The following is a 20,632-nucleotide window of genomic DNA, read 5'->3' as shown; positions in this document are numbered from 1 at the left end:
AAAACCCAAAGTTTAGTAAATGACCCCCTAAATGTTTAAATTATTTTTTCATAGTTATGGTATGAAGATTCAAATTAAGAAAATCCCCCTTATCCAGAAAACCCCTGAGCATTCTGTATAACAGGTCCCCGTATGAACTATAAATGGGGAGAATAATGCAGAGAAGCTTCACGTACTGAGTCACGATTGTTACTTTATATAATAATATTTATTATTCCAAATCTCCACTATAAATTCCCCCCATAGAGTTTGGGCAGATTTATCAAATGTTCAAGTTTTTTTCCCGTTCAGATCTCAGTTGTTATTAATTACAGAAGATGAATTTTGTTTGAAATGGTTCCAATTTTTACAAGTTGTTTTCTTTTCCCACAACTTGTTTGTCTGCGCCGAATCCGGTTAAACCAGATGAAGAGCAAATTCCTGATCTGCAAACAATGTTTCCACATCTGTGGGCGGGGGAGAAAGTGCTGAAATAAATGATAAATACAGGAAAATCAAAAAACATTTTTTCCACTGGAGCTAAAAAGTGAAAAGTACATTTATTTAATTGAACCTTAATAAATTGCCCCCGTGTTCCAGAGAACCCCCCCCCAAACATTCCCAGTGTCTCAGGGATCACTTTCCTTTCTTTGCACCCCGGGACAGTTCCTTCCATTGGGCTTGCACTGCTGTTAAATATGAATCATTTACCCCTATTATTATGGGAATTGGATTTTTCTTTTCCCGACCAAAAAATTAAAAGCTCGGAAGTTTTTAGGTGCAGGAATCAGGCTATTCGGAACTCTCTCCTGTGGTTTGGGATAGGAATGCTCAAGCTTTCTTAACTGTGCCCCCTGTGGGTACATAATATATACCCCTGTCTATAGATAATAAGCACCTTCATCTTAAGATCACAAATACCATATTTATAGATAATAAATACCCTAGTGTATAGATAATAAATACCCCAGTCTATAGATAATAAGTGCCCCCATCTATAGATCACACATACCCTGTTCATAGATCATAACTACCTCCATTTATAGACAATAAATACCCTGTCTGTACATAATAAATACCAGTCTATAGATCATAACTACCCCCATTTATAGATAATAAATACCCTGTCTGTACGAAATAAATACCAGTCTATACATCATAACTACCCCCATTTATAGATAATAAATACCCTGTCTGTACGAAATAAATACCAGTCTATAGATCATAACTACCCCCATTTATAGATAATAAATACCCTGTCTGTACAAAATAAATACCAGTCTATAAATCATAACTACCCCCATTTATAGGTAATAAATACCCTGTCTGTACAAAATAAATACCAGTCTATAGATCATAAATACCAGTCTATAGATAAATAGCAGTCTATAGATAAATACCCTAGTCTAAAGGGAATAAATACCTTGTCTGTACATAATAAATAACAGTCTATACATCATAACTACCATTTATAGATAATAAATACCCTGTCTGTACAAAATACATACCAGTCTATAGATCATAACTACCCCCATTTATAGGTAATAAATACCCTGTCTGTACAAAATAAATACCAGTCTATAGATCATAAATACCAGTCTATAGATAAATAGCAGTCTATAGATAAATACCCTAGTCTAAAGGGAATAAATACCCTGTCTGTACATAATAAATACCAGTCTATACATCATAACTACCATTTATAGATAATAAATACCCTGTCTGTACATAATACATACCAGTCTATAGATCATATACCCTGTCTTTACACAAAAAACACCCCAGTGTATCGATAATAAATACCCTGTCTATAGATAATAAATACCAAATTGTTGAATTTGGAATTTTAGCCATTTAGATGCATAATAAATCTTTTTGTGCTAAATATTTGATTTGTGTTTTTTTTTTTTAAAAATTGATGGTTAGTAAATGGGCCCCATAGGGATGTACATGCAGGGTCGGACTGGGGGGTGCAGGGCCCACCGGGGCTTCTGCCTCAGGGAACCCTGCACCCCCAAATGGCCCCCAACACCCTCTGACCCCCTCCCCCGAGCGCTCCTAAAAGAAACTTACCTGCGGCGCATGGGGGGGAAGGAGACGGCGGATCGCGGGAGCGCCCTGGGGGGGGGGGGGGATCGGATCTGGGCTGCCGGGGCCCACCGGGTTGTTTCCCGGTACCCCGGCGGCCCAGTTCGACGATGTGTGCATGGATATAGTGCATCTATATACGTGTATGATAAATCCTTTGATTCACATACAATAAAGGGCAATAATGACAAATGAAAGTAAAGGAATCAGTTTGCATCCCCTTAAGGCAGAACCAGTATCTCATATTTGTAATTATTTTGCCAAATGGATTTCATAAATATGTCAAACTTATAATAACAGCGCAGAAGAGAATGCTGAGAAACAGGTTCCTATTTTCTTGAAACCCCAGGCTATGATGCCCCCCGGGGGGGTGGGGGCGGGGGCAGTATTACAGCTGTCAGGGAAGATCATAATCACAGTCCTGTTCTGCCTCCTGATATTGGGATTCTGATCAAACAGGTCCGGTCACCTGGTTTATCCACTTGGCCACTCCCCCCAGGAATGGTACATAAGGAGGAGCCAGGTGGGAGGGGAGGCAGGTACTGCAGGGAGAGAAGAAAGAAGCCGGACATTAACCCGACCCACTGACAGGTAGAGATTCACCTTATGATTATATTGTATATAGGAATATATCATTTGTACTGATACTTAGGGGTTCATTTACTAACATCAGATTTGTTTTTCTTTTCTCCATTTGTATTTGTAGCGCCGAGGGGCAGATTTACCAAAACGTGAGTTTAGAGCTTAATACATAAAAACTCCCCCACATTCTCTTCATTTATGGGATTTTTTTAGCAACGTATTGATTAAATGGTGAGTTCTAACTTTCACCCGTTGATAAATAGGTGTCTAAAAATCCTTAAGGAATAAATAAAAAGTGGGTGAGTTTTTATGTATTAAGCTCTAAACTCACGTTTTGGTAAATCTGCCCTTTTAAATGTTGTAGAAAAAAAGGGGGTCGTTTATCAACAGTCGAGTTTGATTTTTTTCTTGATTCAAGATTTTTTTTTTGCACTTAAAAAAAGTGAATTTGTGCTTGAGTTTCACCCATTAATAAATTCACTTCATAAAATCCCATAAGGATACATAGAATGTGGGTGAGTTTTTTTTATGGGCAGATTTTGATTTTGACCTCTTTCTGTAATTACATACATATATACGCACACACGTGTACCCATTCACCCACATACACAAAACTAACCCTGGCACCCGGGATCCCAATAGCCTTGGATACTATGCTTTTCCATGAAGTCAACCAAGCCCCTCTTATAGGCATTAATAGAATCTGCCCCCCAACATCCCCCGGCAGGGCATTCCCCAACCCCCTCACTGCCCTCACCGTGAGGAACCCCCTACCCAACATCCCCCGGCAGGGCATTCCCCAACCCCCTCACTGCCCTCACCGTGAGGAACCCCCTACCCAACATCCCCCGGCAGGGCATTCCCCAACCCCCTCACTGCCCTCACCCTGAGGAACCCCCTACCCAACATCCCCCGGCAGGGCATTCCCCAACCCCCTCACTGCCCTCACCGTGAGGAACCCCCTACCCAACATCCCCCGGCAGGGCATTCCCCAACCCCCTCACTGCCCTCACCGTGAGGAACCCCCTACCCAACATCCCCCGGCAGGGCATTCCCCAACCCCCTCACTGCCCTCACCGTGAGGAACCCCCTACCCAACATCCCCCGGCAGGGCATTCCACAACCCCCTCACTGCCCTCACCGTGAGGAACCCCCTACCCAACATCCCCCGGCAGGGCATTCCCCAACCCCCTCACTGCCCTCACCGTGAGGAACCCCCTACCCAACATCCCCCGGCAGGGCATTCCACAACCCCCTCACTGTCCTCACCGTGAGGAACCCCCTACCCAACATCCCCCGGCAGGGCATTCCCCAACCCCCTCACTGCCCTCACCGTGAGGAACCCCCTACCCAACATCCCCCGGCAGGGCACTCCCCAACCCCCTCACTGCCCTCACCGTGAGGAACCCCCTACCCAACATCCCCCGGCAGGGCATTCCCCAACCCCCTCACTGCCCTCACCGTGAGGAACCCCCTACCCAACATCCCCCGGCAGGGCATTCCCCAACCTCCTCACTGCCCTCACTGTGAGGAACCCCCTACCCAACATCCCCCGGCAGGGCATTCCCCAACCTCCTTACTGCCCTCACCGTGAGGAACCCCCTACCCAACACCCCCCGGCAGGGCATTCCCCAAACCCCTCACTGCTCTCACCGTGAGGAACCCCCTACCCAACATCCCCCGGCAGGGCATTCCCCAACCCCCTCACTGCCCTCACCATGAGGAACCCCCTACCCAACATCCCCCGGCAGGGCATTCCCCAACCCCCTCACTGCCCTCACCGTGAGGAACCCCCTACCCAACATCCCCCGGCAGGGCATTCCCCAACCCCCTCACTGCCCTCACCGTGAGGAACCCCCTACCCAACATCCCCCGGCAGGGCATTCCCCAACCCCCTCACTGCCCTCACCGTGAGGAACCCCCTACCCAACATCCCCCGGCAGGGCATTCCCCAACCTCCTCACTGCCCTCACCATGAGGAACCCTTAATAAAGCCATAGCTAAAGAGAGTGCACAGTTCAGTGCGTTAATGAAACGTTCTTACAACATGGCTTCACTTGCGTCTACTCAACTCAAGGTTTGGTCAAGAAAGCCAAATGCTGACTCTCCATTTATCATTGTGCTGTCTCTTCTTCATTAGGATGAAGTGCATTGTGGTCCTGCTGGTTGGCATCTCCATGGGATGGGTCCATTCCTGCAGCCCCCCGCTAGGAGGTAGGAGAATCCTCTTTATTTTGCATTGTTTCCATTTCTCTTATATATCTCTATGTGGGGTCACTGACAATTCGATAAAGTTGGGAGTTTCTCAGTTTTCTCAATTTGAAAAAGTCGAGTTTTTTAAGACTTTTCTCGGAGAGTCTTTTCCTTGCAATTTGTTTAGTAAATATTAAACATTCGGGAAAACAAATTCAGTTGAATTTGAAAATAAAATGAAAAAATGACAAATAATGGAGTTTTAGTAGATCTGCTCCTAAATCACATTGATCTGTACACGGGCAATCGCCATGATATTTTAGCCAGAGCAGCTTCTCTGCAACACCAATAAGGAACAATTTGGAACAATCTCTAATGACCTTTTGTTGACAGTGAATCTGGCCAGATTGGGAGATGTCAGACAGAGCTCAACGTACAGACCCGAGTACAACGCCGCCACCGCTGTCGATGGGAATAAGAACTCAAATATGATGCTGGGTTCATGTTCCCACACCAATAGTGACAACCCGGCTTGGTGGCAGCTGGACCTGAAGAAGAGGTACAAAGTGGAGACAGTGGTGATAGTGAACAGAGGAGACTGCTGCTGGGAGCGTCTGAGAGGAGCCGTGATCCGCGTTGGAGATTCAGCCAATAATAACAACCCAGTGTGAGTCCCATACTCCTTCTTTATCTTCTTTTTTTCCTGTCCTTAATCAGAAGTGTTCTTCTTCCATTTTCCAATTGAATTCACTGTTGTGGTGCCAACGCTGTGTCTTATTGGTAATACCCACAATGAACAGCAATAGAAATCATGACAATTTTGTTCTTGTTTTCTCCCCAGATGTGACACCATAAAAGTTGGCTCCCAAGGCACCATTACTCTATGCTGTGAGGGACTGGAGGGTCGCTATGTGAGTGTGGTTATTCCTGGGCGGGAAGAAAATCTCAGTCTCTGTGAAGTGGAGGTTTATGGGCAAGAAGCTAAAGCTGTTGAAGGTAAGGGCTGCTGGGGGCTGGGGGCCATGTTGTGGTTAGTTGGTGCCGTTACTTTATTTGGTCACTAGAAGAGCACCTATCACAAAACAAAAAATTGAATGTAAGCTCCATCCAGCGGAAAAGAGTAACTTTTCTGTAGTATTCAAGTTATTTCCCCCTCAGCAATTTCTCTCTACATGCAGGCTTTGTGTCGGAGTCATTTTCTTTTTACATAAGCAGCACTAACACATATTCTAGATACCATGAGCCCAAACCAATGATGCATTAGAGATGTCTGTAGATGAAGATGTAGATTAGAGTGTCTGTAATGAAATGACTCTGACCAAAACCTGCATGTAGAGAGACAGCTGAGGGGTAACCTAGGTTCCTATTTCCAGGACATGAAGCTCATATTCAATTTTTGCTTTCCCAATAACTCCCCTTTATGTTACCATATCATTAAATGACATGTACAGAGGCCTAAGCAATCCATCTCTCTACATGCAGGAGTCAGTTCCTATGATGGACAGTTAGAGCTGTCTTTCAAAATTCTGACTCCAGCACTAAGCCTGTATGTAGAGGAAAGCAGCGAGAGAGGTCATTAGAGAGAATCCTATTGTGCTCTCCCCATATCTTCTACCACTCTGGGCCTATGGCAGGTACTAAGACTGGACTCATTTAGGTTTGACTTCTGGAAAAAGAAAATGACTCCGACACAAAGCCTGCATGTAGAAAGAAATTCTACAATATTCCCCCAATGTTTATGACAAGGAATCACATTGATCTGTACACGGGAAATCGCCATACTACAAGCCCATGATATTTTAGCCAGAGCAGCTTCTCTGCAACACCAATCAGGAACAATCTATAATGACTTTTTGTTGACAGTGAATCTGGCCAGATTGGGAGATGTCAAACAGAGCTCAACGTACAGACCCGAGTACAATGCCGCCACCGCTGTCGATGGGAATAAGAACTCAAATATGATGCTGGGTTCATGTTCCCACACCAATAGTGACAACCCGGCTTGGTGGCAGCTGGACCTGAAGAAGAGGTACCAAGTGGAGAAAGTGGTGATAGTGAACAGGGGAGACTGCTGCGGTGAGCGCCTGAGAGGAGCCGAGGTCCGCGTTGGGAATTCCGCAGATAATAACAACCCAGTGTGAGTCCCCAACTCCTCCTTTATCTTCCTTTCTCTCCTTTCCTTAATCAGAATCTTCTATTTTATATTTATCTCCAAGTGAATTCACTGTTGTGTTACTAAGCAATTTCCCTTAGTTCTCGGCCTGGGGGTTGGGCAACCAATTGGGATGACCATTAAGTACTGTATGAAGGAAGGGTCAGTGCAAAGTGGACATTATAATGGTGGGCAATGCTAGAAGACAGAATAAGAAAAAAATGTGTTCCTTATTGTTCTTCCCCCCACCCACGTCCTGTTGCCATTTACAAATTCTGTTATTGTCTTCCCCCCAGATGTGGTGCCATAACCGATGCCTCCCAAGCCACCATCACTCTGCCCTGTAAGGGAATGAAGGGTCGCTATGTGAGTGTGGTTATTCCTGGGCGCAACGAATATCTCACCCTCTGTGAAGTGGAGGTTTATGGGCAAGAAGCGAAACCTGATGCAGGTACGGGCGGCTGGGGAGTTATGGTTAGGGCCAACTTAAGGCATTTCCACACTAGGTCTAAACCCAAAAACTGAAGTGCTTAAGCACTTCTCTAATCACTTCTACAATTTACATTCCTTTTATATTCTTAGTGGTTTCCGATATATTAGCAGTTTTAGACCATAAATCTCAAACTTTCAGCCCTTTCTATGTACGTGAATTCTTTTAACCCTAGGGTTAGGCTGCTCTTAGCTGAGCCATCATTTTCTAGATACCTATAGTACTTCCAGTTTTATTGTTCCAGCAATATCATCATTCCCTCAGTCCGTATTTCTTGCCTATTGCTTTTAATCAAACATGTTACTTTTATTTATCTATTTATTTATTAGTAGTGAACTTGGCAAAATCGGGACGCGCCAGGCAGAGTTCCACCTACAGACCAGAGTACAACGCTGCAGCGGCTATTGATGGTGATAAGGGGACCAATATCTTCCAGCACCCCTGTTCCCACACTAATCCTGACAACCCGGCTTGGTGGCAACTGGACCTGACTAAGAAGTACAACATTGAGTCCGTGGTGATAGTGAACAGAGGAGACTGTTGCAGCGAGCGTCTGCGAGGAGCCGAGATTCGCGTTGGAATCTTTCCCTTCATCAACAGCCCTGTGTAAGTCCCAAAAACCCCCTTTATCCTTATGTCTGTATCTTCAGTAAATAGAAAAAGTATCCGTCTATGAAGTCATTCACCCAGCCCATGAGGTACAGTATCTGGTACAATTCAGTCTAAAGCAACTGGACCTTTCACCACTGATCCAAGTGGCTTCTTCAGTTCAAATGAACGGTAGGGCCAACACCAAAGCACATGAAAACTAATGTGGTCTATGCAGTAGAGAGGAGCCCTCAGTGAGGGGTGCTCATATCTATTCAGTGGGGAGACCAAACAATTACTCTGTAAGAAAATGGCCCAACATAGGGGGGTAACCCCTCAGGGCAAGGCCCAGCAGTCTCTCTACATCTCAAGAGAAAGGGACACTCCTTTGAAGATAGCAATGCGCATACTTTGAACCAAGAGGAGTGAAAGAGGCCATTTATGCCAAACTGGGGAAACCAACCTACAATGGCGTTTTGACATCATTACCCCGGTGGTTTCCCAACAATTCCCACTTCCAGTCATGTACATTAACCCCTGCCTCAATGACAATCATGGAACCATTGGGCTGGATCTCACCTTCACACACCTGTGAGTTTCAGCCAACACCAAACTGAATACGTTCAATGGAACCATTGTGATTGGATGTCCGTGACTGTACCACACCCGAGGGTTTAAATGCCGGAGAATTCCCTCCCACTCAGTTGACTTGAAGAAACTGCTCAGATGAGGGTGAAACGTTATCAAAAAAAGTTTAGACTTAATTCTACTAGACAGAAAAAGTGTCCACCTTGGTGTCTGTACCAAGAGCCATCAGTAACAGCAATGACCCTCAGGTTTGATCAAGCAAATACTGTAGATCTGGGTGGATTAGAGTTCAAATGAGACTCACACCAAAGACCAATGAGGTAGAAATTTAGGGTCCATGGTTATTGCTCCAAGAACTAGGGTTGCACTGATTCCAAGATTCATGCCATGCCTCTGGCCAAACCTAATCTGAAACCTTCAAAATCACTTGACATTTTGTCACATAAACATGGAAACTGAAAATTTGCACGGTTGTCTTTATTTGGTAAATTTGGTAAATTAGGATTCAGATTCGGTTTGGTATTTGGCAGAATTGTTTGGATTCGGGGTTCGGTAGTTTCATAAAATAGTGGATTCAGTACCAAGAACTACACCAGTCCATAAGGACAAAGGTTTTATTGCCTGAACTTCCAAAACAGACAATTTTGCCATTTTCCTGGAAATTGTGGGCTCAAATTTGCCCCATGTGGCATAGAAACCATAGAAACTCGATTTTATTCATCCATGAAAAACATACAAGTCTGACGCGTTTCATGCGCATGTAGCTTAACCCTTGAAGGTCTCTTAAAAATTAGGAGCACCGTGCCTTATGGCTAACAGAAGCCATTAAAGAAACACATTATTGTTTTGCCATCAACGCGGTTTCATGAAGTTTAGTTGAAATAAAATACATTTCCGCTGACATTTAACAATCTGATATTTTTCCCCAACAGATGTGACACCGTCACCGACGTCTCTAAACCGACCATCACCCTGAACTGTAATGGGATGGTGGGGCAATATATCAGCGTGGTTATACCCGGGAGGCAAGAATATCTCACCCTGTGTGAAGTGGAGGTTTATGGGCAGGAAATCTGAATACAGTTACTCTGAATACAGAAACTGCCTACATTTGTTCTCTCATAAACTGTCATCTGTCAGGAGACTTCTGGTGTTGTTCTTTGTATCTTTGGTGTAATATTCTGATTTTTTCTTGGGTTTCTCTAAATGTTATGGATAATCAGTAAAAAGTGACAATAAAAAAACTGATAAGAACGTCTCTTGTTCCGATTTAACTGAAGAACTGGGCAGCAAACTGGAAAATGAGGTTCAATGTTGGGGTGAGTGCTTATTTGTGCCCTGGGTACCCCTGGAACTATAGCGGGGTGACTGTTACCCCAATGTTTCTATATATCTGTAACCTTGTTATGGGCTAAGGGGGCCCAGCCTGAAGGCCAGTTAGGGGGGGATTTGGGGTGAGTGCTTATTTGTGCCCTGGGTACCCCTGGAACTATAGCAGGGTGACTGTTACCCCAATGTTTCTATATATATGTAACCTTGTTATGGGCTAAGGGGGCCCAGCCTGAAGGCCAGTTAGGGGGGATTTGGGGTGAGTGCTTATTTGTGCCCTGGGTACCCCTGGAACTATAGCAGGGTGACTGTTACCCCAATGTTTCTATATATCTGTAACCTTGTTATGGGCTAAGGGGGCCCAGCCTGAAGGCCAGTTAGGGGGGGATTTGGGGTGAGTGCTTATTTGTGCCCTGGGTACCCCTGGAACTATAGCAGGGTGACTGTTACCCCAATGTTTCTATATATCTGTAACCTTGTTATGGGCTAAGGGGGCCCAGCCTGAAGGCCAGTTAGGGGGGATTTGGGGTGAGTGCTTATTTGTGCCCTGGGTACCCCTGGAACTATAGCAGGGTGACTGTTACCCCAATGTTTCTATATATCTGTAACCTTGTTATGGGCTAAGGGGGCCCAGCCTGAAGGCCAGTAAGGGGGGGATTTGGGGTGAGTGCTTATTTGTGCCCTGGGTACCCCTGGAACTATAGCAGGGTGACTGTTACCCCAATGTTTCTATATATCTGTAACCTTGTTATGGGCTAAGGGGGCCCAGCCTGAAGGCCAGTTAGGGGGGGATTTGGGGTGAGTGCTTATTTGTGCCCTGGGTACCCCTGGAACTATAGCAGGGTGACTGTTACCCCAATGTTTCTATATATCTGTAACCTTGTTATGGGCTAAGGGGGCCCAGCCTGAAGGCCAGTTAGGGGGGATTTGGGGTGAGTGCTTATTTGTGCCCTGGGTACCCCTGGAACTATAGCAGGGTGACTGTTACCCCAATGTTTCTATATATCTGTAACCTTGTTATGGGCTAAGGGGGCCCAGCCTGAAGGCCAGTTAGGGGGGATTTGGGGTGAGTGCTTATTTGTGCCCTGGGTACCCCTGAAACTCATGAGGAAACTTTGGGCAACTTAGCGCTGAGTATGTTTCCCATCTGTCACTGCCCTAAGACAATGGCTAAACAGAGGTGACTCAACAGCAGCCATTTTCCCTGCCTGGTTTGGATGAGTTGAAAAGAGACACTGAGGGTTTTGAAGAAACAATTCCTCTTGCTGATAACACACTGATAGGAAGAAGGTTATTTGGGGATTTCTATACACAGGGCACAGGAAAATCTGGGACGAATACTCCATTGGGTGATCAGTAAATTGTACAATCGCTTGTCCCAAAGTATATGAAACCTTTTTCTAACATTGCTCCAAACTGAGGAAGCCTGGATGTACCCCATCACACCCACTGGCAGAATGGTACTACCCACACACCCACTGGTAGAATGGTACTACCCACACACCCACTGGTAGAATGGTACTACCCACACACCCACTGGTAGAATGGTACTACCCACACACCCATTGGCAGAATGGTACTACCCACACACCCACTGGTAGAATGGTACTACCCACACACCCATTGGCAGAATGGTACTACCCACACGCCCACTGGTAGAATGGTGCTACCCACACGCCCACTGGTAGAATGGTACTACCCACACACCCACTGGCAGAATGGTACTACCCACACACCCACTGGTAGAATGGTGCTACCCACACACCCACTGGTAGAATGGTACTACCCACACACCCACTGGTAGAATGGTACTACCCACACACCCATTGGCAGAATGGTACTACCCACACACCCACTGGTAGAATGGTACTACCCACACACCCATTGGCAGAATGGTACTACCCACACGCCCACTGGTAGAATGGTACTACCCACACGCCCACTGGTAGAATGGTGCTACCCACACACCCACTGGTAGAATGGTGCTTCCCACACCCCCACTGGTAGAATGGTACTACCCACACACCCACTGGTAGAATGGTACTACCCACACACCCACTGGTAGAATGGAACTACCCACACACCCACTGGTAGAATGGTGCTACCCACACCCCCACTGGTAGAATGGTACTACCCACACACCCACTGGTAGAATGGTACTACCCACACACCCACTGGTAGAATGGTACTACCCACACACCCACTGGTAGAATGGTACTACCCACACACCCACTGGCAGAATGGTACTACCCACACACCCACTGGCAGAATGGTACTACCCACACCCCCACTGGCAGAATGGTACTACCCACACACCCACTGGCAGAATGGTACTACCCACACACCCAATGGTAGAATGGTACTACCCACACACCCACTGGCAGAATGGTAATACCCACACACCCACTGGCAGAATGGTACTACCCACACACCCACTGATAGAATGGTACAACCCACACACCCACTGGTAGAATGGTACTACCCACACACCCACTGGCAGAATGGTACTACCCACACACCCACTAATAGAATGGTACTACCCACACACCCAATGGTAGAATGGTATTACCCACACACCCAATGGTAGAATGGTACTACCCACACACCCACTGGTAGAATGGTACTACCCACACACCCACTGGTAGAATGGTACTACCCACACACCCACTGGTAGAATGGTACTACCCACACACCCAATGGTAGAATGGTACTACCCACACACCCACTGATAGAATGGTACAACCCACACACCCACTGGTAGAATGGTACTACCCACACACCCAATGGTAGAGTGGTACTACCCACACCCCCACTGGTAGAATGGTACTACCCACACACCCACTGGTAGAGTGGTACTACCCACACCCCCACTGGTAGAATGGTACTACCCACACACCCAATGGTAGAATGGTACTACCCACACACCCAATGGTAGAGTGGTACTACCCACACCCCCACTGGTAGAATGGTACTACCCACACACCCACTGGTAGAGTGGTACTACCCACACCCCCACTGGTAGAATGGTACTACCCACACCCCCACTGGTAGAATGGTACTACCCACACACCCACTGGTAGAGTGGTACTACCCACACACCCACTGGTAGAATGGTACTACCCACACCCCCACTGGTAGAATGGTACTACCCACATACGCACTGGTAGAGTGGTACTACCCACACCCCCACTGGTAGAATGGTACTACCCACACACCCAATGGTAGAATGGTACTACCCACACACCCAATGGTAGAATGGTACTACCCACACACCCACTGGTAGAATGGTACTACCCACACACCCAATGGTAGAATGGTACAACCCACACACCCAATGGTAGAATGGTACTACCCACACACCCAATGGTAGAATGGTACTACCCACACACCCACTGGTAGAATGGTATTACCCACACACCCACTGATAGAATGGTACTACCCACACACCCACTGATAGAATGGTACTACCCACACACCCAATGGTAGAATGGTACTACCCACACACCCAATGGTAGAATGGTACAACCCACACACCCAATGGTAGAATGGTACTACCCACACACCCAATGGTAGAATGGTACTACCCACACATCCAATGGTAGAATGGTACTACCCACACACCCAATGGTAGAATGGTACTACCCACACACCCACTGGTAGAATGGTACTACCCACACACCCACTGGTAGAATGGTACTACCCACACACCCACTGATAGAATGGTACTACCCACACCCCCACTGGTAGAATGGTACTACCCACACACCCACTGGTAGAGTGGTACTACCCACACCCCCACTGGTAGAATGGTACTACCCACACCCCCACTGGTAGAATGGTACTACCCACACCCCCACTGGTAGAATGGTACTACCCACATACGCACTGGTAGAGTGGTACTACCCACACCCCCACTGGTAGAATGGTACTACCCACACACACAATGGTAGAATGGTACTACCCACACACCCAATGGTAGAATGGTACTACCCACACACCCACTGGTAGAATGGTACTACCCACACACCCACTGATAGAATGGTACTACCCACATACCCAATGGTAGAATGGTACTACCCACACACCCAATGGTAGAATGGTACTACCCACACACCCAATTGCAGAATGGTACTACCCACACACCCAATGGTAGAATGGTACTACCCACACACCCAATGGTAGAATGGTACTACCCACACACCCAATGGTAGAATGGTACTACCCACACACCCAATGGTAGAATGGTACTACCCACACACCCAATGGTAGAATGGTACTACCCACACACCTAATGGTAGAATGGTACTACCCACACACCCAATGGTAGAATGGTACTACCCACACACCCACTGGTAGAATGGTACTACCCACACACCCAATGGTAGAATGGTACTACCCACACACCCACTGGTAGAATGGTACTACCCACACACCCAATGGTAGAATGGTACTACCCACACACCCAATGGTAGAATGGCACTACCCACACAGTGAATATACATGAATATTGAATATATGTGAATATTTACATGAAGAAAGCCCCCCCCATACTCCCCCCATTCCACCCCTGTATATTTTCATGCATTTTGGCTTCCCCCTCCATAAACGAACACAGCATTATATTTTAACCTGACTCCCAGCATAAGGATTAGTTACAGTCGATGCAGTAGAATGGAACTGAATATAATAGGGATGGGCTGGGCAGAAATACTCTTCTCATTTCTGTTACTATGTGGATGCTGTATAGGTGTTATTGAAGTAGTAGTTTTTCTCATTGAGCCATATGGGATTCCCTTAATGCTCCCTGAGCAGGGATTTACTGTACTTATTATTATTATATCCCTTTGCACTGACCCTCCCTGCCATGTATTTGTTTTCCCATGGGCTGTACCCTTATAAACCCTGCCAAGGCACTGGGTGCCCCGCGGTGCAGCAGAAATATATATATACTATACACTTACGTGCGTTTTATTCCTTTCGCTTGTTACCGAGGGAAACCCACAAGAGTATTTTCTAAACTCACCCACTTGGCCGGGGTTTATGTTTGAGAAGTTTCTGTCCAAGTTTATCTTTATAGCGGCCTCAATAGCTCAGTATCACTGGGAAATGTTCCAATAGCAGAACTGAGCCTTTCTACAGGGGCATTTACTCACAGTAACTAAGGCGGTGTCCAAAAACAGCCACATTCTGCATTTATTTCAACTTTGGGGGCTGGCGTGGCGAAATTGTGGTGAAAAATTATTATTGGATGTTAATTGCTATATGATTTTATGTAAATGGCCAATAGGTAGTAGTAGTAGTTTTTTGTTCCTTTAGCCCAGGGGTCCCCAACCTTTCTTACTCATGAGCCACAGTCACACGTAAAAAGACTTGGGGAGCAACACAAGCACCATAAAAGTTCATGGAGGAGCCAAATAAGGGCTGTGATTGGCTATTAGGGGCCTCTATGCACCCTATCAGCTTACAGGGGCTTTATTTGGTAGGAAATCTTGTTTTTATTCAACCAAGTCCCCAAGTCAGGAATTCAAAAATAACTCCCTGGTTTGGGGGCACTGAGAGCAACATCCAAGGGGTTGGGGAGGAACATGTTGCCCCAGAGCCACTGGTTGGGGATCACTGCTTTAGCCACTAGGTGGCAGTATAGAAGTAGTAAGATAGGTTAGCTGTATTACTGGAACCCAGCCAGGGGCAGGCCAAGGCCACCGTGCACCATAGGCAACCCAGTCAGCCACCTTGCCCCTGTAACCTCCCTCCTCCCCCAAATGTGCTCAAGCGGGCGCTCGCCCTTGTGCATGCATGAAACAGTGGGGGCAATGACAAGGGGGTGCAGACTAGGGGTAGGCCGGAGAGGTACCTGTCTGGCGTCCCCTCATCGTTGCGTCCCAGCCATTGGGGCACTACAGGCAAAAGGGTATAAAAGGCCAACCACACCCAGATTTCAGGAGGGAACAGTCATGGACCAAGTTGGAGAAGGAGAAGAAGAGCAAACGGTGTGGAGTAGAAGTAAGCTAGGCATGAAGCAGTGGGGGCAATGACAAGGGGGTGCAGACTAGGGGTAGGTAGGAGAGGTACCTGCCTGGCGTCCCCTCATCGTTGCGAACCAGCCATTGGGGGCACTACAGGTAAAAGGGTATAAGTGTATAAGTATAAGTGGAGTAGACGTAGGCTAGAGAAGGTAAGTGTCTGAAATAGGTTAGTTAGCGTGGGCAGCCTATTGCCTAAACGAGGAGGGAAGTGGGAAGTTTCCTGGTGGATCATGCTAACCCCGGGATGTGTGAATAATGTTCCTGGGGGTCATTTGCACCTGGGCAGTAACCTATAGCAACCAATCAGTGGTTGGATTTTTCCAGCCACCTGCAGGTCCAACACTGAAAGCAATCATCTGATCGGTTGCCATGGGTAACTGCCCAGGTGCAAATTTGACCAGTCTTTATAAATGACCCCCACTGAGTTACACGACCAGTTGGAAGTCTGGGGGCCATAAAACTTGAAACATGCTGAGCGACAGGTTCCCCCACCCTTTGCGGCCCAGCCTGGGACAACCAATGACATTTATGACACTGATGAATCGGATAAGAATTGCCATCTGGTTTGACAGCCCAGCAATTGCCCCGAGGGGCAGATGTGATATATCAGGAGAATCCAGGTTGGTGGGAAAAGAAAAAAATAAGCGATTCCTGAGACAGGTAAATATAATTATTTATCCACTTACTATGGAATTCTCTGCTCAGATACTGTACCAAAGGCAGGTTGCTTTATATGTATGGGACCCAATATCCAGAAACCTGTTATCCAGAAAGCTTGTACATGATCCTAACTAATATATAATTAATCTTTTTTTGCAAAACAATCCTGTTGGGTTTATTTGAAATAAGTTTTTTAGTAGACTTAAGGTATGGAGATCTCTTATCCGGAAACCCCGGGACCCGAGCATTCTGGGAAACAGGTCCCATCCCTGTACTAACACAGCTACTATTCAATCCCCTATTCACTGAGCAAGTACACATGATGCTGCCCCCCTCACTATGTTACTGCCCCCAGACTTTATCTATTTTTCACTTTTATTTCTTATGATCTTCTGCATTCGCTCTTTATTGCTGCCTTTCTCCCCTCTCTCCGGCCCTAACCCCACCTTCTCCCACTCTTTCTCCCCTTCTGCACCCTTTTTTCCCCCCCAAATGTTACTCTATTTTCCATCACTTTTCTACCCTATTTTTATATTTCTTTAACCTCAGTCCTCCTTCATTAGCAAAACTGTAATAACACATAAAACAAGACTCCAAATGTTGTAAAATGGGAGTGATAGTTAGGGGGTGTGGTCACAAAAATGGGTGTGGCCAAACAATTTCACTCTATTGGTGGCATCTCTTTTTGTACCTCCTTCAAATGTTAGGAGGTCATTAGCCTTAGGGTTTTCCCCCATTCTCCCCTTACAGCTCTGCATGGTTTTTTCCTTTTATTTGCAATTTCTCCAACTGCCCCAAGCCCTTTCCCAGCTGTTCTTTCTTTTTTAAATAAATTAAATAATTACCCCATAGTATTTTTTTGAAGTAGTTTTGGAATTATTTCCCTTCCTCTTCTGCCTTTTTTCCAGCTTTCAAATGGGGGTCACTGACCCCGGCAGCCAAACCCTATTGCTCTGTGAGGCTCCAGTTTTATTGTTATTGTTACTTTTTATTACTTATCTTTCTATTCAGCCCCTCTCCTATTCATATTCCTGTCTCTCATTATAACAACTCCCTGATTGCTAAGGTAATTTGGACTCTAGCAACCATAGCTCTAGCTATGAGAGCAAATATTGCTGTCTCCTGGTAATCCCTTCAGCAGGTGGGGCAAGTTCAGCTGGGGTCAGGGCCTGTTGCCAGGAGTGGGGGCATAAACTGAACCAATAACCAGTAACCACCCTAACTGGCCTTCAGGCTGAGCTTTTGTATCTAGAAGAGCAAATTGCCATTCTCCCCATATCTCATCCTAACTGGCCTTCAGGCTGAGCTTTTTAGGTGTATCTAGAAGAGAAATTTTCATTCTCCCCAAATCTCACCTTAAATGACCTTCAGGCTGGGCTTCTCCCCAAATCTCACCCTAACTGGCCTTCAGGCTGGGCTTCTCCCCAAATCTCACCCTGGCTGGGCTTCTCCGCAAATCTCACCCTAACTGGCCTTCAGGCTGGGCTTCTCCCCAAATCTCACCCTAACTGGCCTTCAAGCTGGGCTTCTCCCCAAATCTCACCTCAAATGACCTTCAGGCTGGGCTTCTCCCCAAATCTCACCCTAACTGGCCTTCAGGCTGGGCTTCTCCCCAAATCTCACCCTAACTGGCCTTCAGGCTGAGCTTTTTAGGTGTATCTAGAAGAGAAATTGTCATTCTCCCCAAATCTCACCTTAAATGACCTTCAGACTGGGCTTCTCCCCAAATCTCACCCTAACTGGCCTTCAGGCTGGGCTTCTCCCAAAATCTCACCCTAACTGGCCTTCAGGCTGGGCTTCTCCCCAAAGCTCACCCTAACTGGTCTTCAGGCTGGGCTTCTCCCCAAATCTCACCCTAACTGGCCTTCAGGCTGGGCTTCTCCCCAAATCTCACCCTAACTGGCCTTTAGCCTGGGCTTCTCCCCAAATCTCACCCTAACTGGCCTTTAGCCTGGGCTTCTCCCCAAATCTCACCCTAACTGGCCTTCAGGCTGAGCTTTTTAGGTGTATCTAGAAGAGAAATTGTCATTCTCCCCAAATCTCACCTTAAATGACCTTCAGGCTGGGCTTCTCCCCAAATCTCACCCTAACTGGCCTTCAGGCTGGGCTTCTCCCCAAATCTCACCCTGGCTGGGCTTCTCGGCAAATCTCACCCTAACTGGCCTTCAGGCTGGGCTTCTCCCCAAATCTCACCCTAACTGGCCTTCAAGCTGGGCTTCTCCCCAAATCTCACCTTAAATGACCTTCAGGCTGGGCTTCTCCCCAAATCTCACCCTAACTGGCCCTCAGGCTGGGCTTCTCCCCAAATCTCACCCTGGCTGGGCTTCTCGGCAAATCTCACCCTAACTGGCCTTCAGGCTGGGCTTCTCCCCAAATCTCACCCTAACTGGCCTTCAAGCTGGGCTTCTCCCCAAATCTCACCTTAAATGACCTTCAGGCTGGGCTTCTCCCCAAATCTCACCCTAACTGGCCTTCAGGCTGGGCTTCTCCCCAAATCTCACCCTAACTGGCCTTCAGGCTGGGCTTCTCCCCAAATCTCACCCTAACTGGCCTTCAGGCTAAGTCCCCCTGTCGCCCCAAGCCCCCCCCCCCCCCACAGCCCCACATTTATCATGCAATTCCCAAGCAAAAACCACTAGCATTTTGCCACTGTGCAATGAGGCCATTTTCAGTGCAATTTCTGAGCGGAATAAGGACCTTGCAATGGGGCACAAAGGAGCCAAACACCCTGTTTATTCAAGGCCACAAGCAGAAACCACTGAAGAGAAATACAAATTCCCTATGAAAAAAGGGCAGTGCCCCAATTTGCTCTCCAACCAATACAAACAAACTGCCTGACCGCTATCAGCACAGGTTAATGACGGTATTTAAACCCAGCCGGGGGGAGGCACGGCCACACAGCTTGGACAGACCTGTAAGGTAAGATCTCTATTCCATTCCTCAGTCTTATACATTCTGTGGATTCTTCTCTAAGGCTCCTTTACCTTTGACTTAACTTTTAGGGACAGATGTATAAAAATGTGAGTTTAGCTCTAAATTCCCATACTGATAAATCTGCCCCTTAGTATGATGTAGAGAGTGATATTCTGAGATAATTTGCAATTGGTCTTCATTTTTTATTATTTGTAATTTTTTAATTATTTGAGTTTTAGTCAGCAGCTCTCCAGCTTGGAGTTTTAGCAGCTATCTGGTTGCTAGGATCCAAATTACCTTAACAACCAGGGTGTAGTTTGAATGAGAGACTGATATATGAATAGGAGAGGACTTGATTAGAAAAATAAGGACTAAAAAGTAACAATAACAATAAAACTGGAGCCTCACAGAGCAATAGGGTTTGGCTGCCGGGGTCAGTGACCCCCATTTGAAAGCTGCAAAGAGTTAGAAGAAGAACAAGACAAGTCATTCAAAAACTATAGAAAAAAAAATAATGAAGACCAATCGAAAAGTTGCTTAGAATTGCCCATTCTATAACATACTAAAAGTTAATATAAAGGTGAACTGCCCCTTTAAGAATCAATAAGGTGCCAGACACCAAATTCCCAGATGATAAAGTAGAAGAGATTATAATATTGATTTCTTAAGGGGTATTTTATTGCTGCCATGTTGGTAATGACGTTTAATATATAGGAATATATAGGGAATACAGGTTCCTTTCATCATTTGGTGGTTTTAATGGGGGTGGGCAAGTGAAGTCCAAGAATCCCCCGTACAGGTTCTTGTGATACTGATCAACAGGTCGATCAGGTTCCGTTTACTTGGGTTCTACCAGAGTGTTTTATCCAGAGATTCCTGGGATTCCTACACCCGGGGGGGGGGGGTTATATCCCAATAATCAATATTATGGAACACTGACCTTTTAAAGGACCTGACTATCCCAGTTGGCCCATAACTCTACTTAATATCTGCTCTGTATACAGGGGCGACTGGGCCGGGACACTGGGAAATATCCCGGGGGGG

The 20,632-nt window shown here is 46.4% G+C and overlaps 1 protein-coding gene across 1 annotated transcript in view; it reads left to right on the top strand.

Annotated features, from left to right (window-relative positions):
- The window catches only part of fucolectin (x-epilectin), a 47,099-nt gene that overhangs the window by 15,574 nt on the left and 10,893 nt on the right, over nt 1–20,632 (top strand). Inside the window, exons 8-12 of the mRNA XM_031903216.1 lie at nt 5,684–5,838; nt 6,706–6,979; nt 7,291–7,445; nt 7,814–8,090; nt 9,593–9,734. Of these exons, the coding sequence (XP_031759076.1) occupies nt 5,684–5,838; nt 6,706–6,979; nt 7,291–7,445; nt 7,814–8,090; nt 9,593–9,734 (1,003 nt within the window). The remainder of the gene's footprint in view (nt 1–5,683; nt 5,839–6,705; nt 6,980–7,290; nt 7,446–7,813; nt 8,091–9,592; nt 9,735–20,632) is intronic.

This window comes from Xenopus tropicalis, chromosome 6, assembly GCF_000004195.4.
Source record: "Xenopus tropicalis strain Nigerian chromosome 6, UCB_Xtro_10.0, whole genome shotgun sequence".
NCBI classification, from domain to species: domain Eukaryota; kingdom Metazoa; phylum Chordata; class Amphibia; order Anura; family Pipidae; genus Xenopus; species Xenopus tropicalis.
Note: the sequence above shows the minus strand (reverse complement) of the source record. Positions and strands in the feature narration are given on the sequence as shown.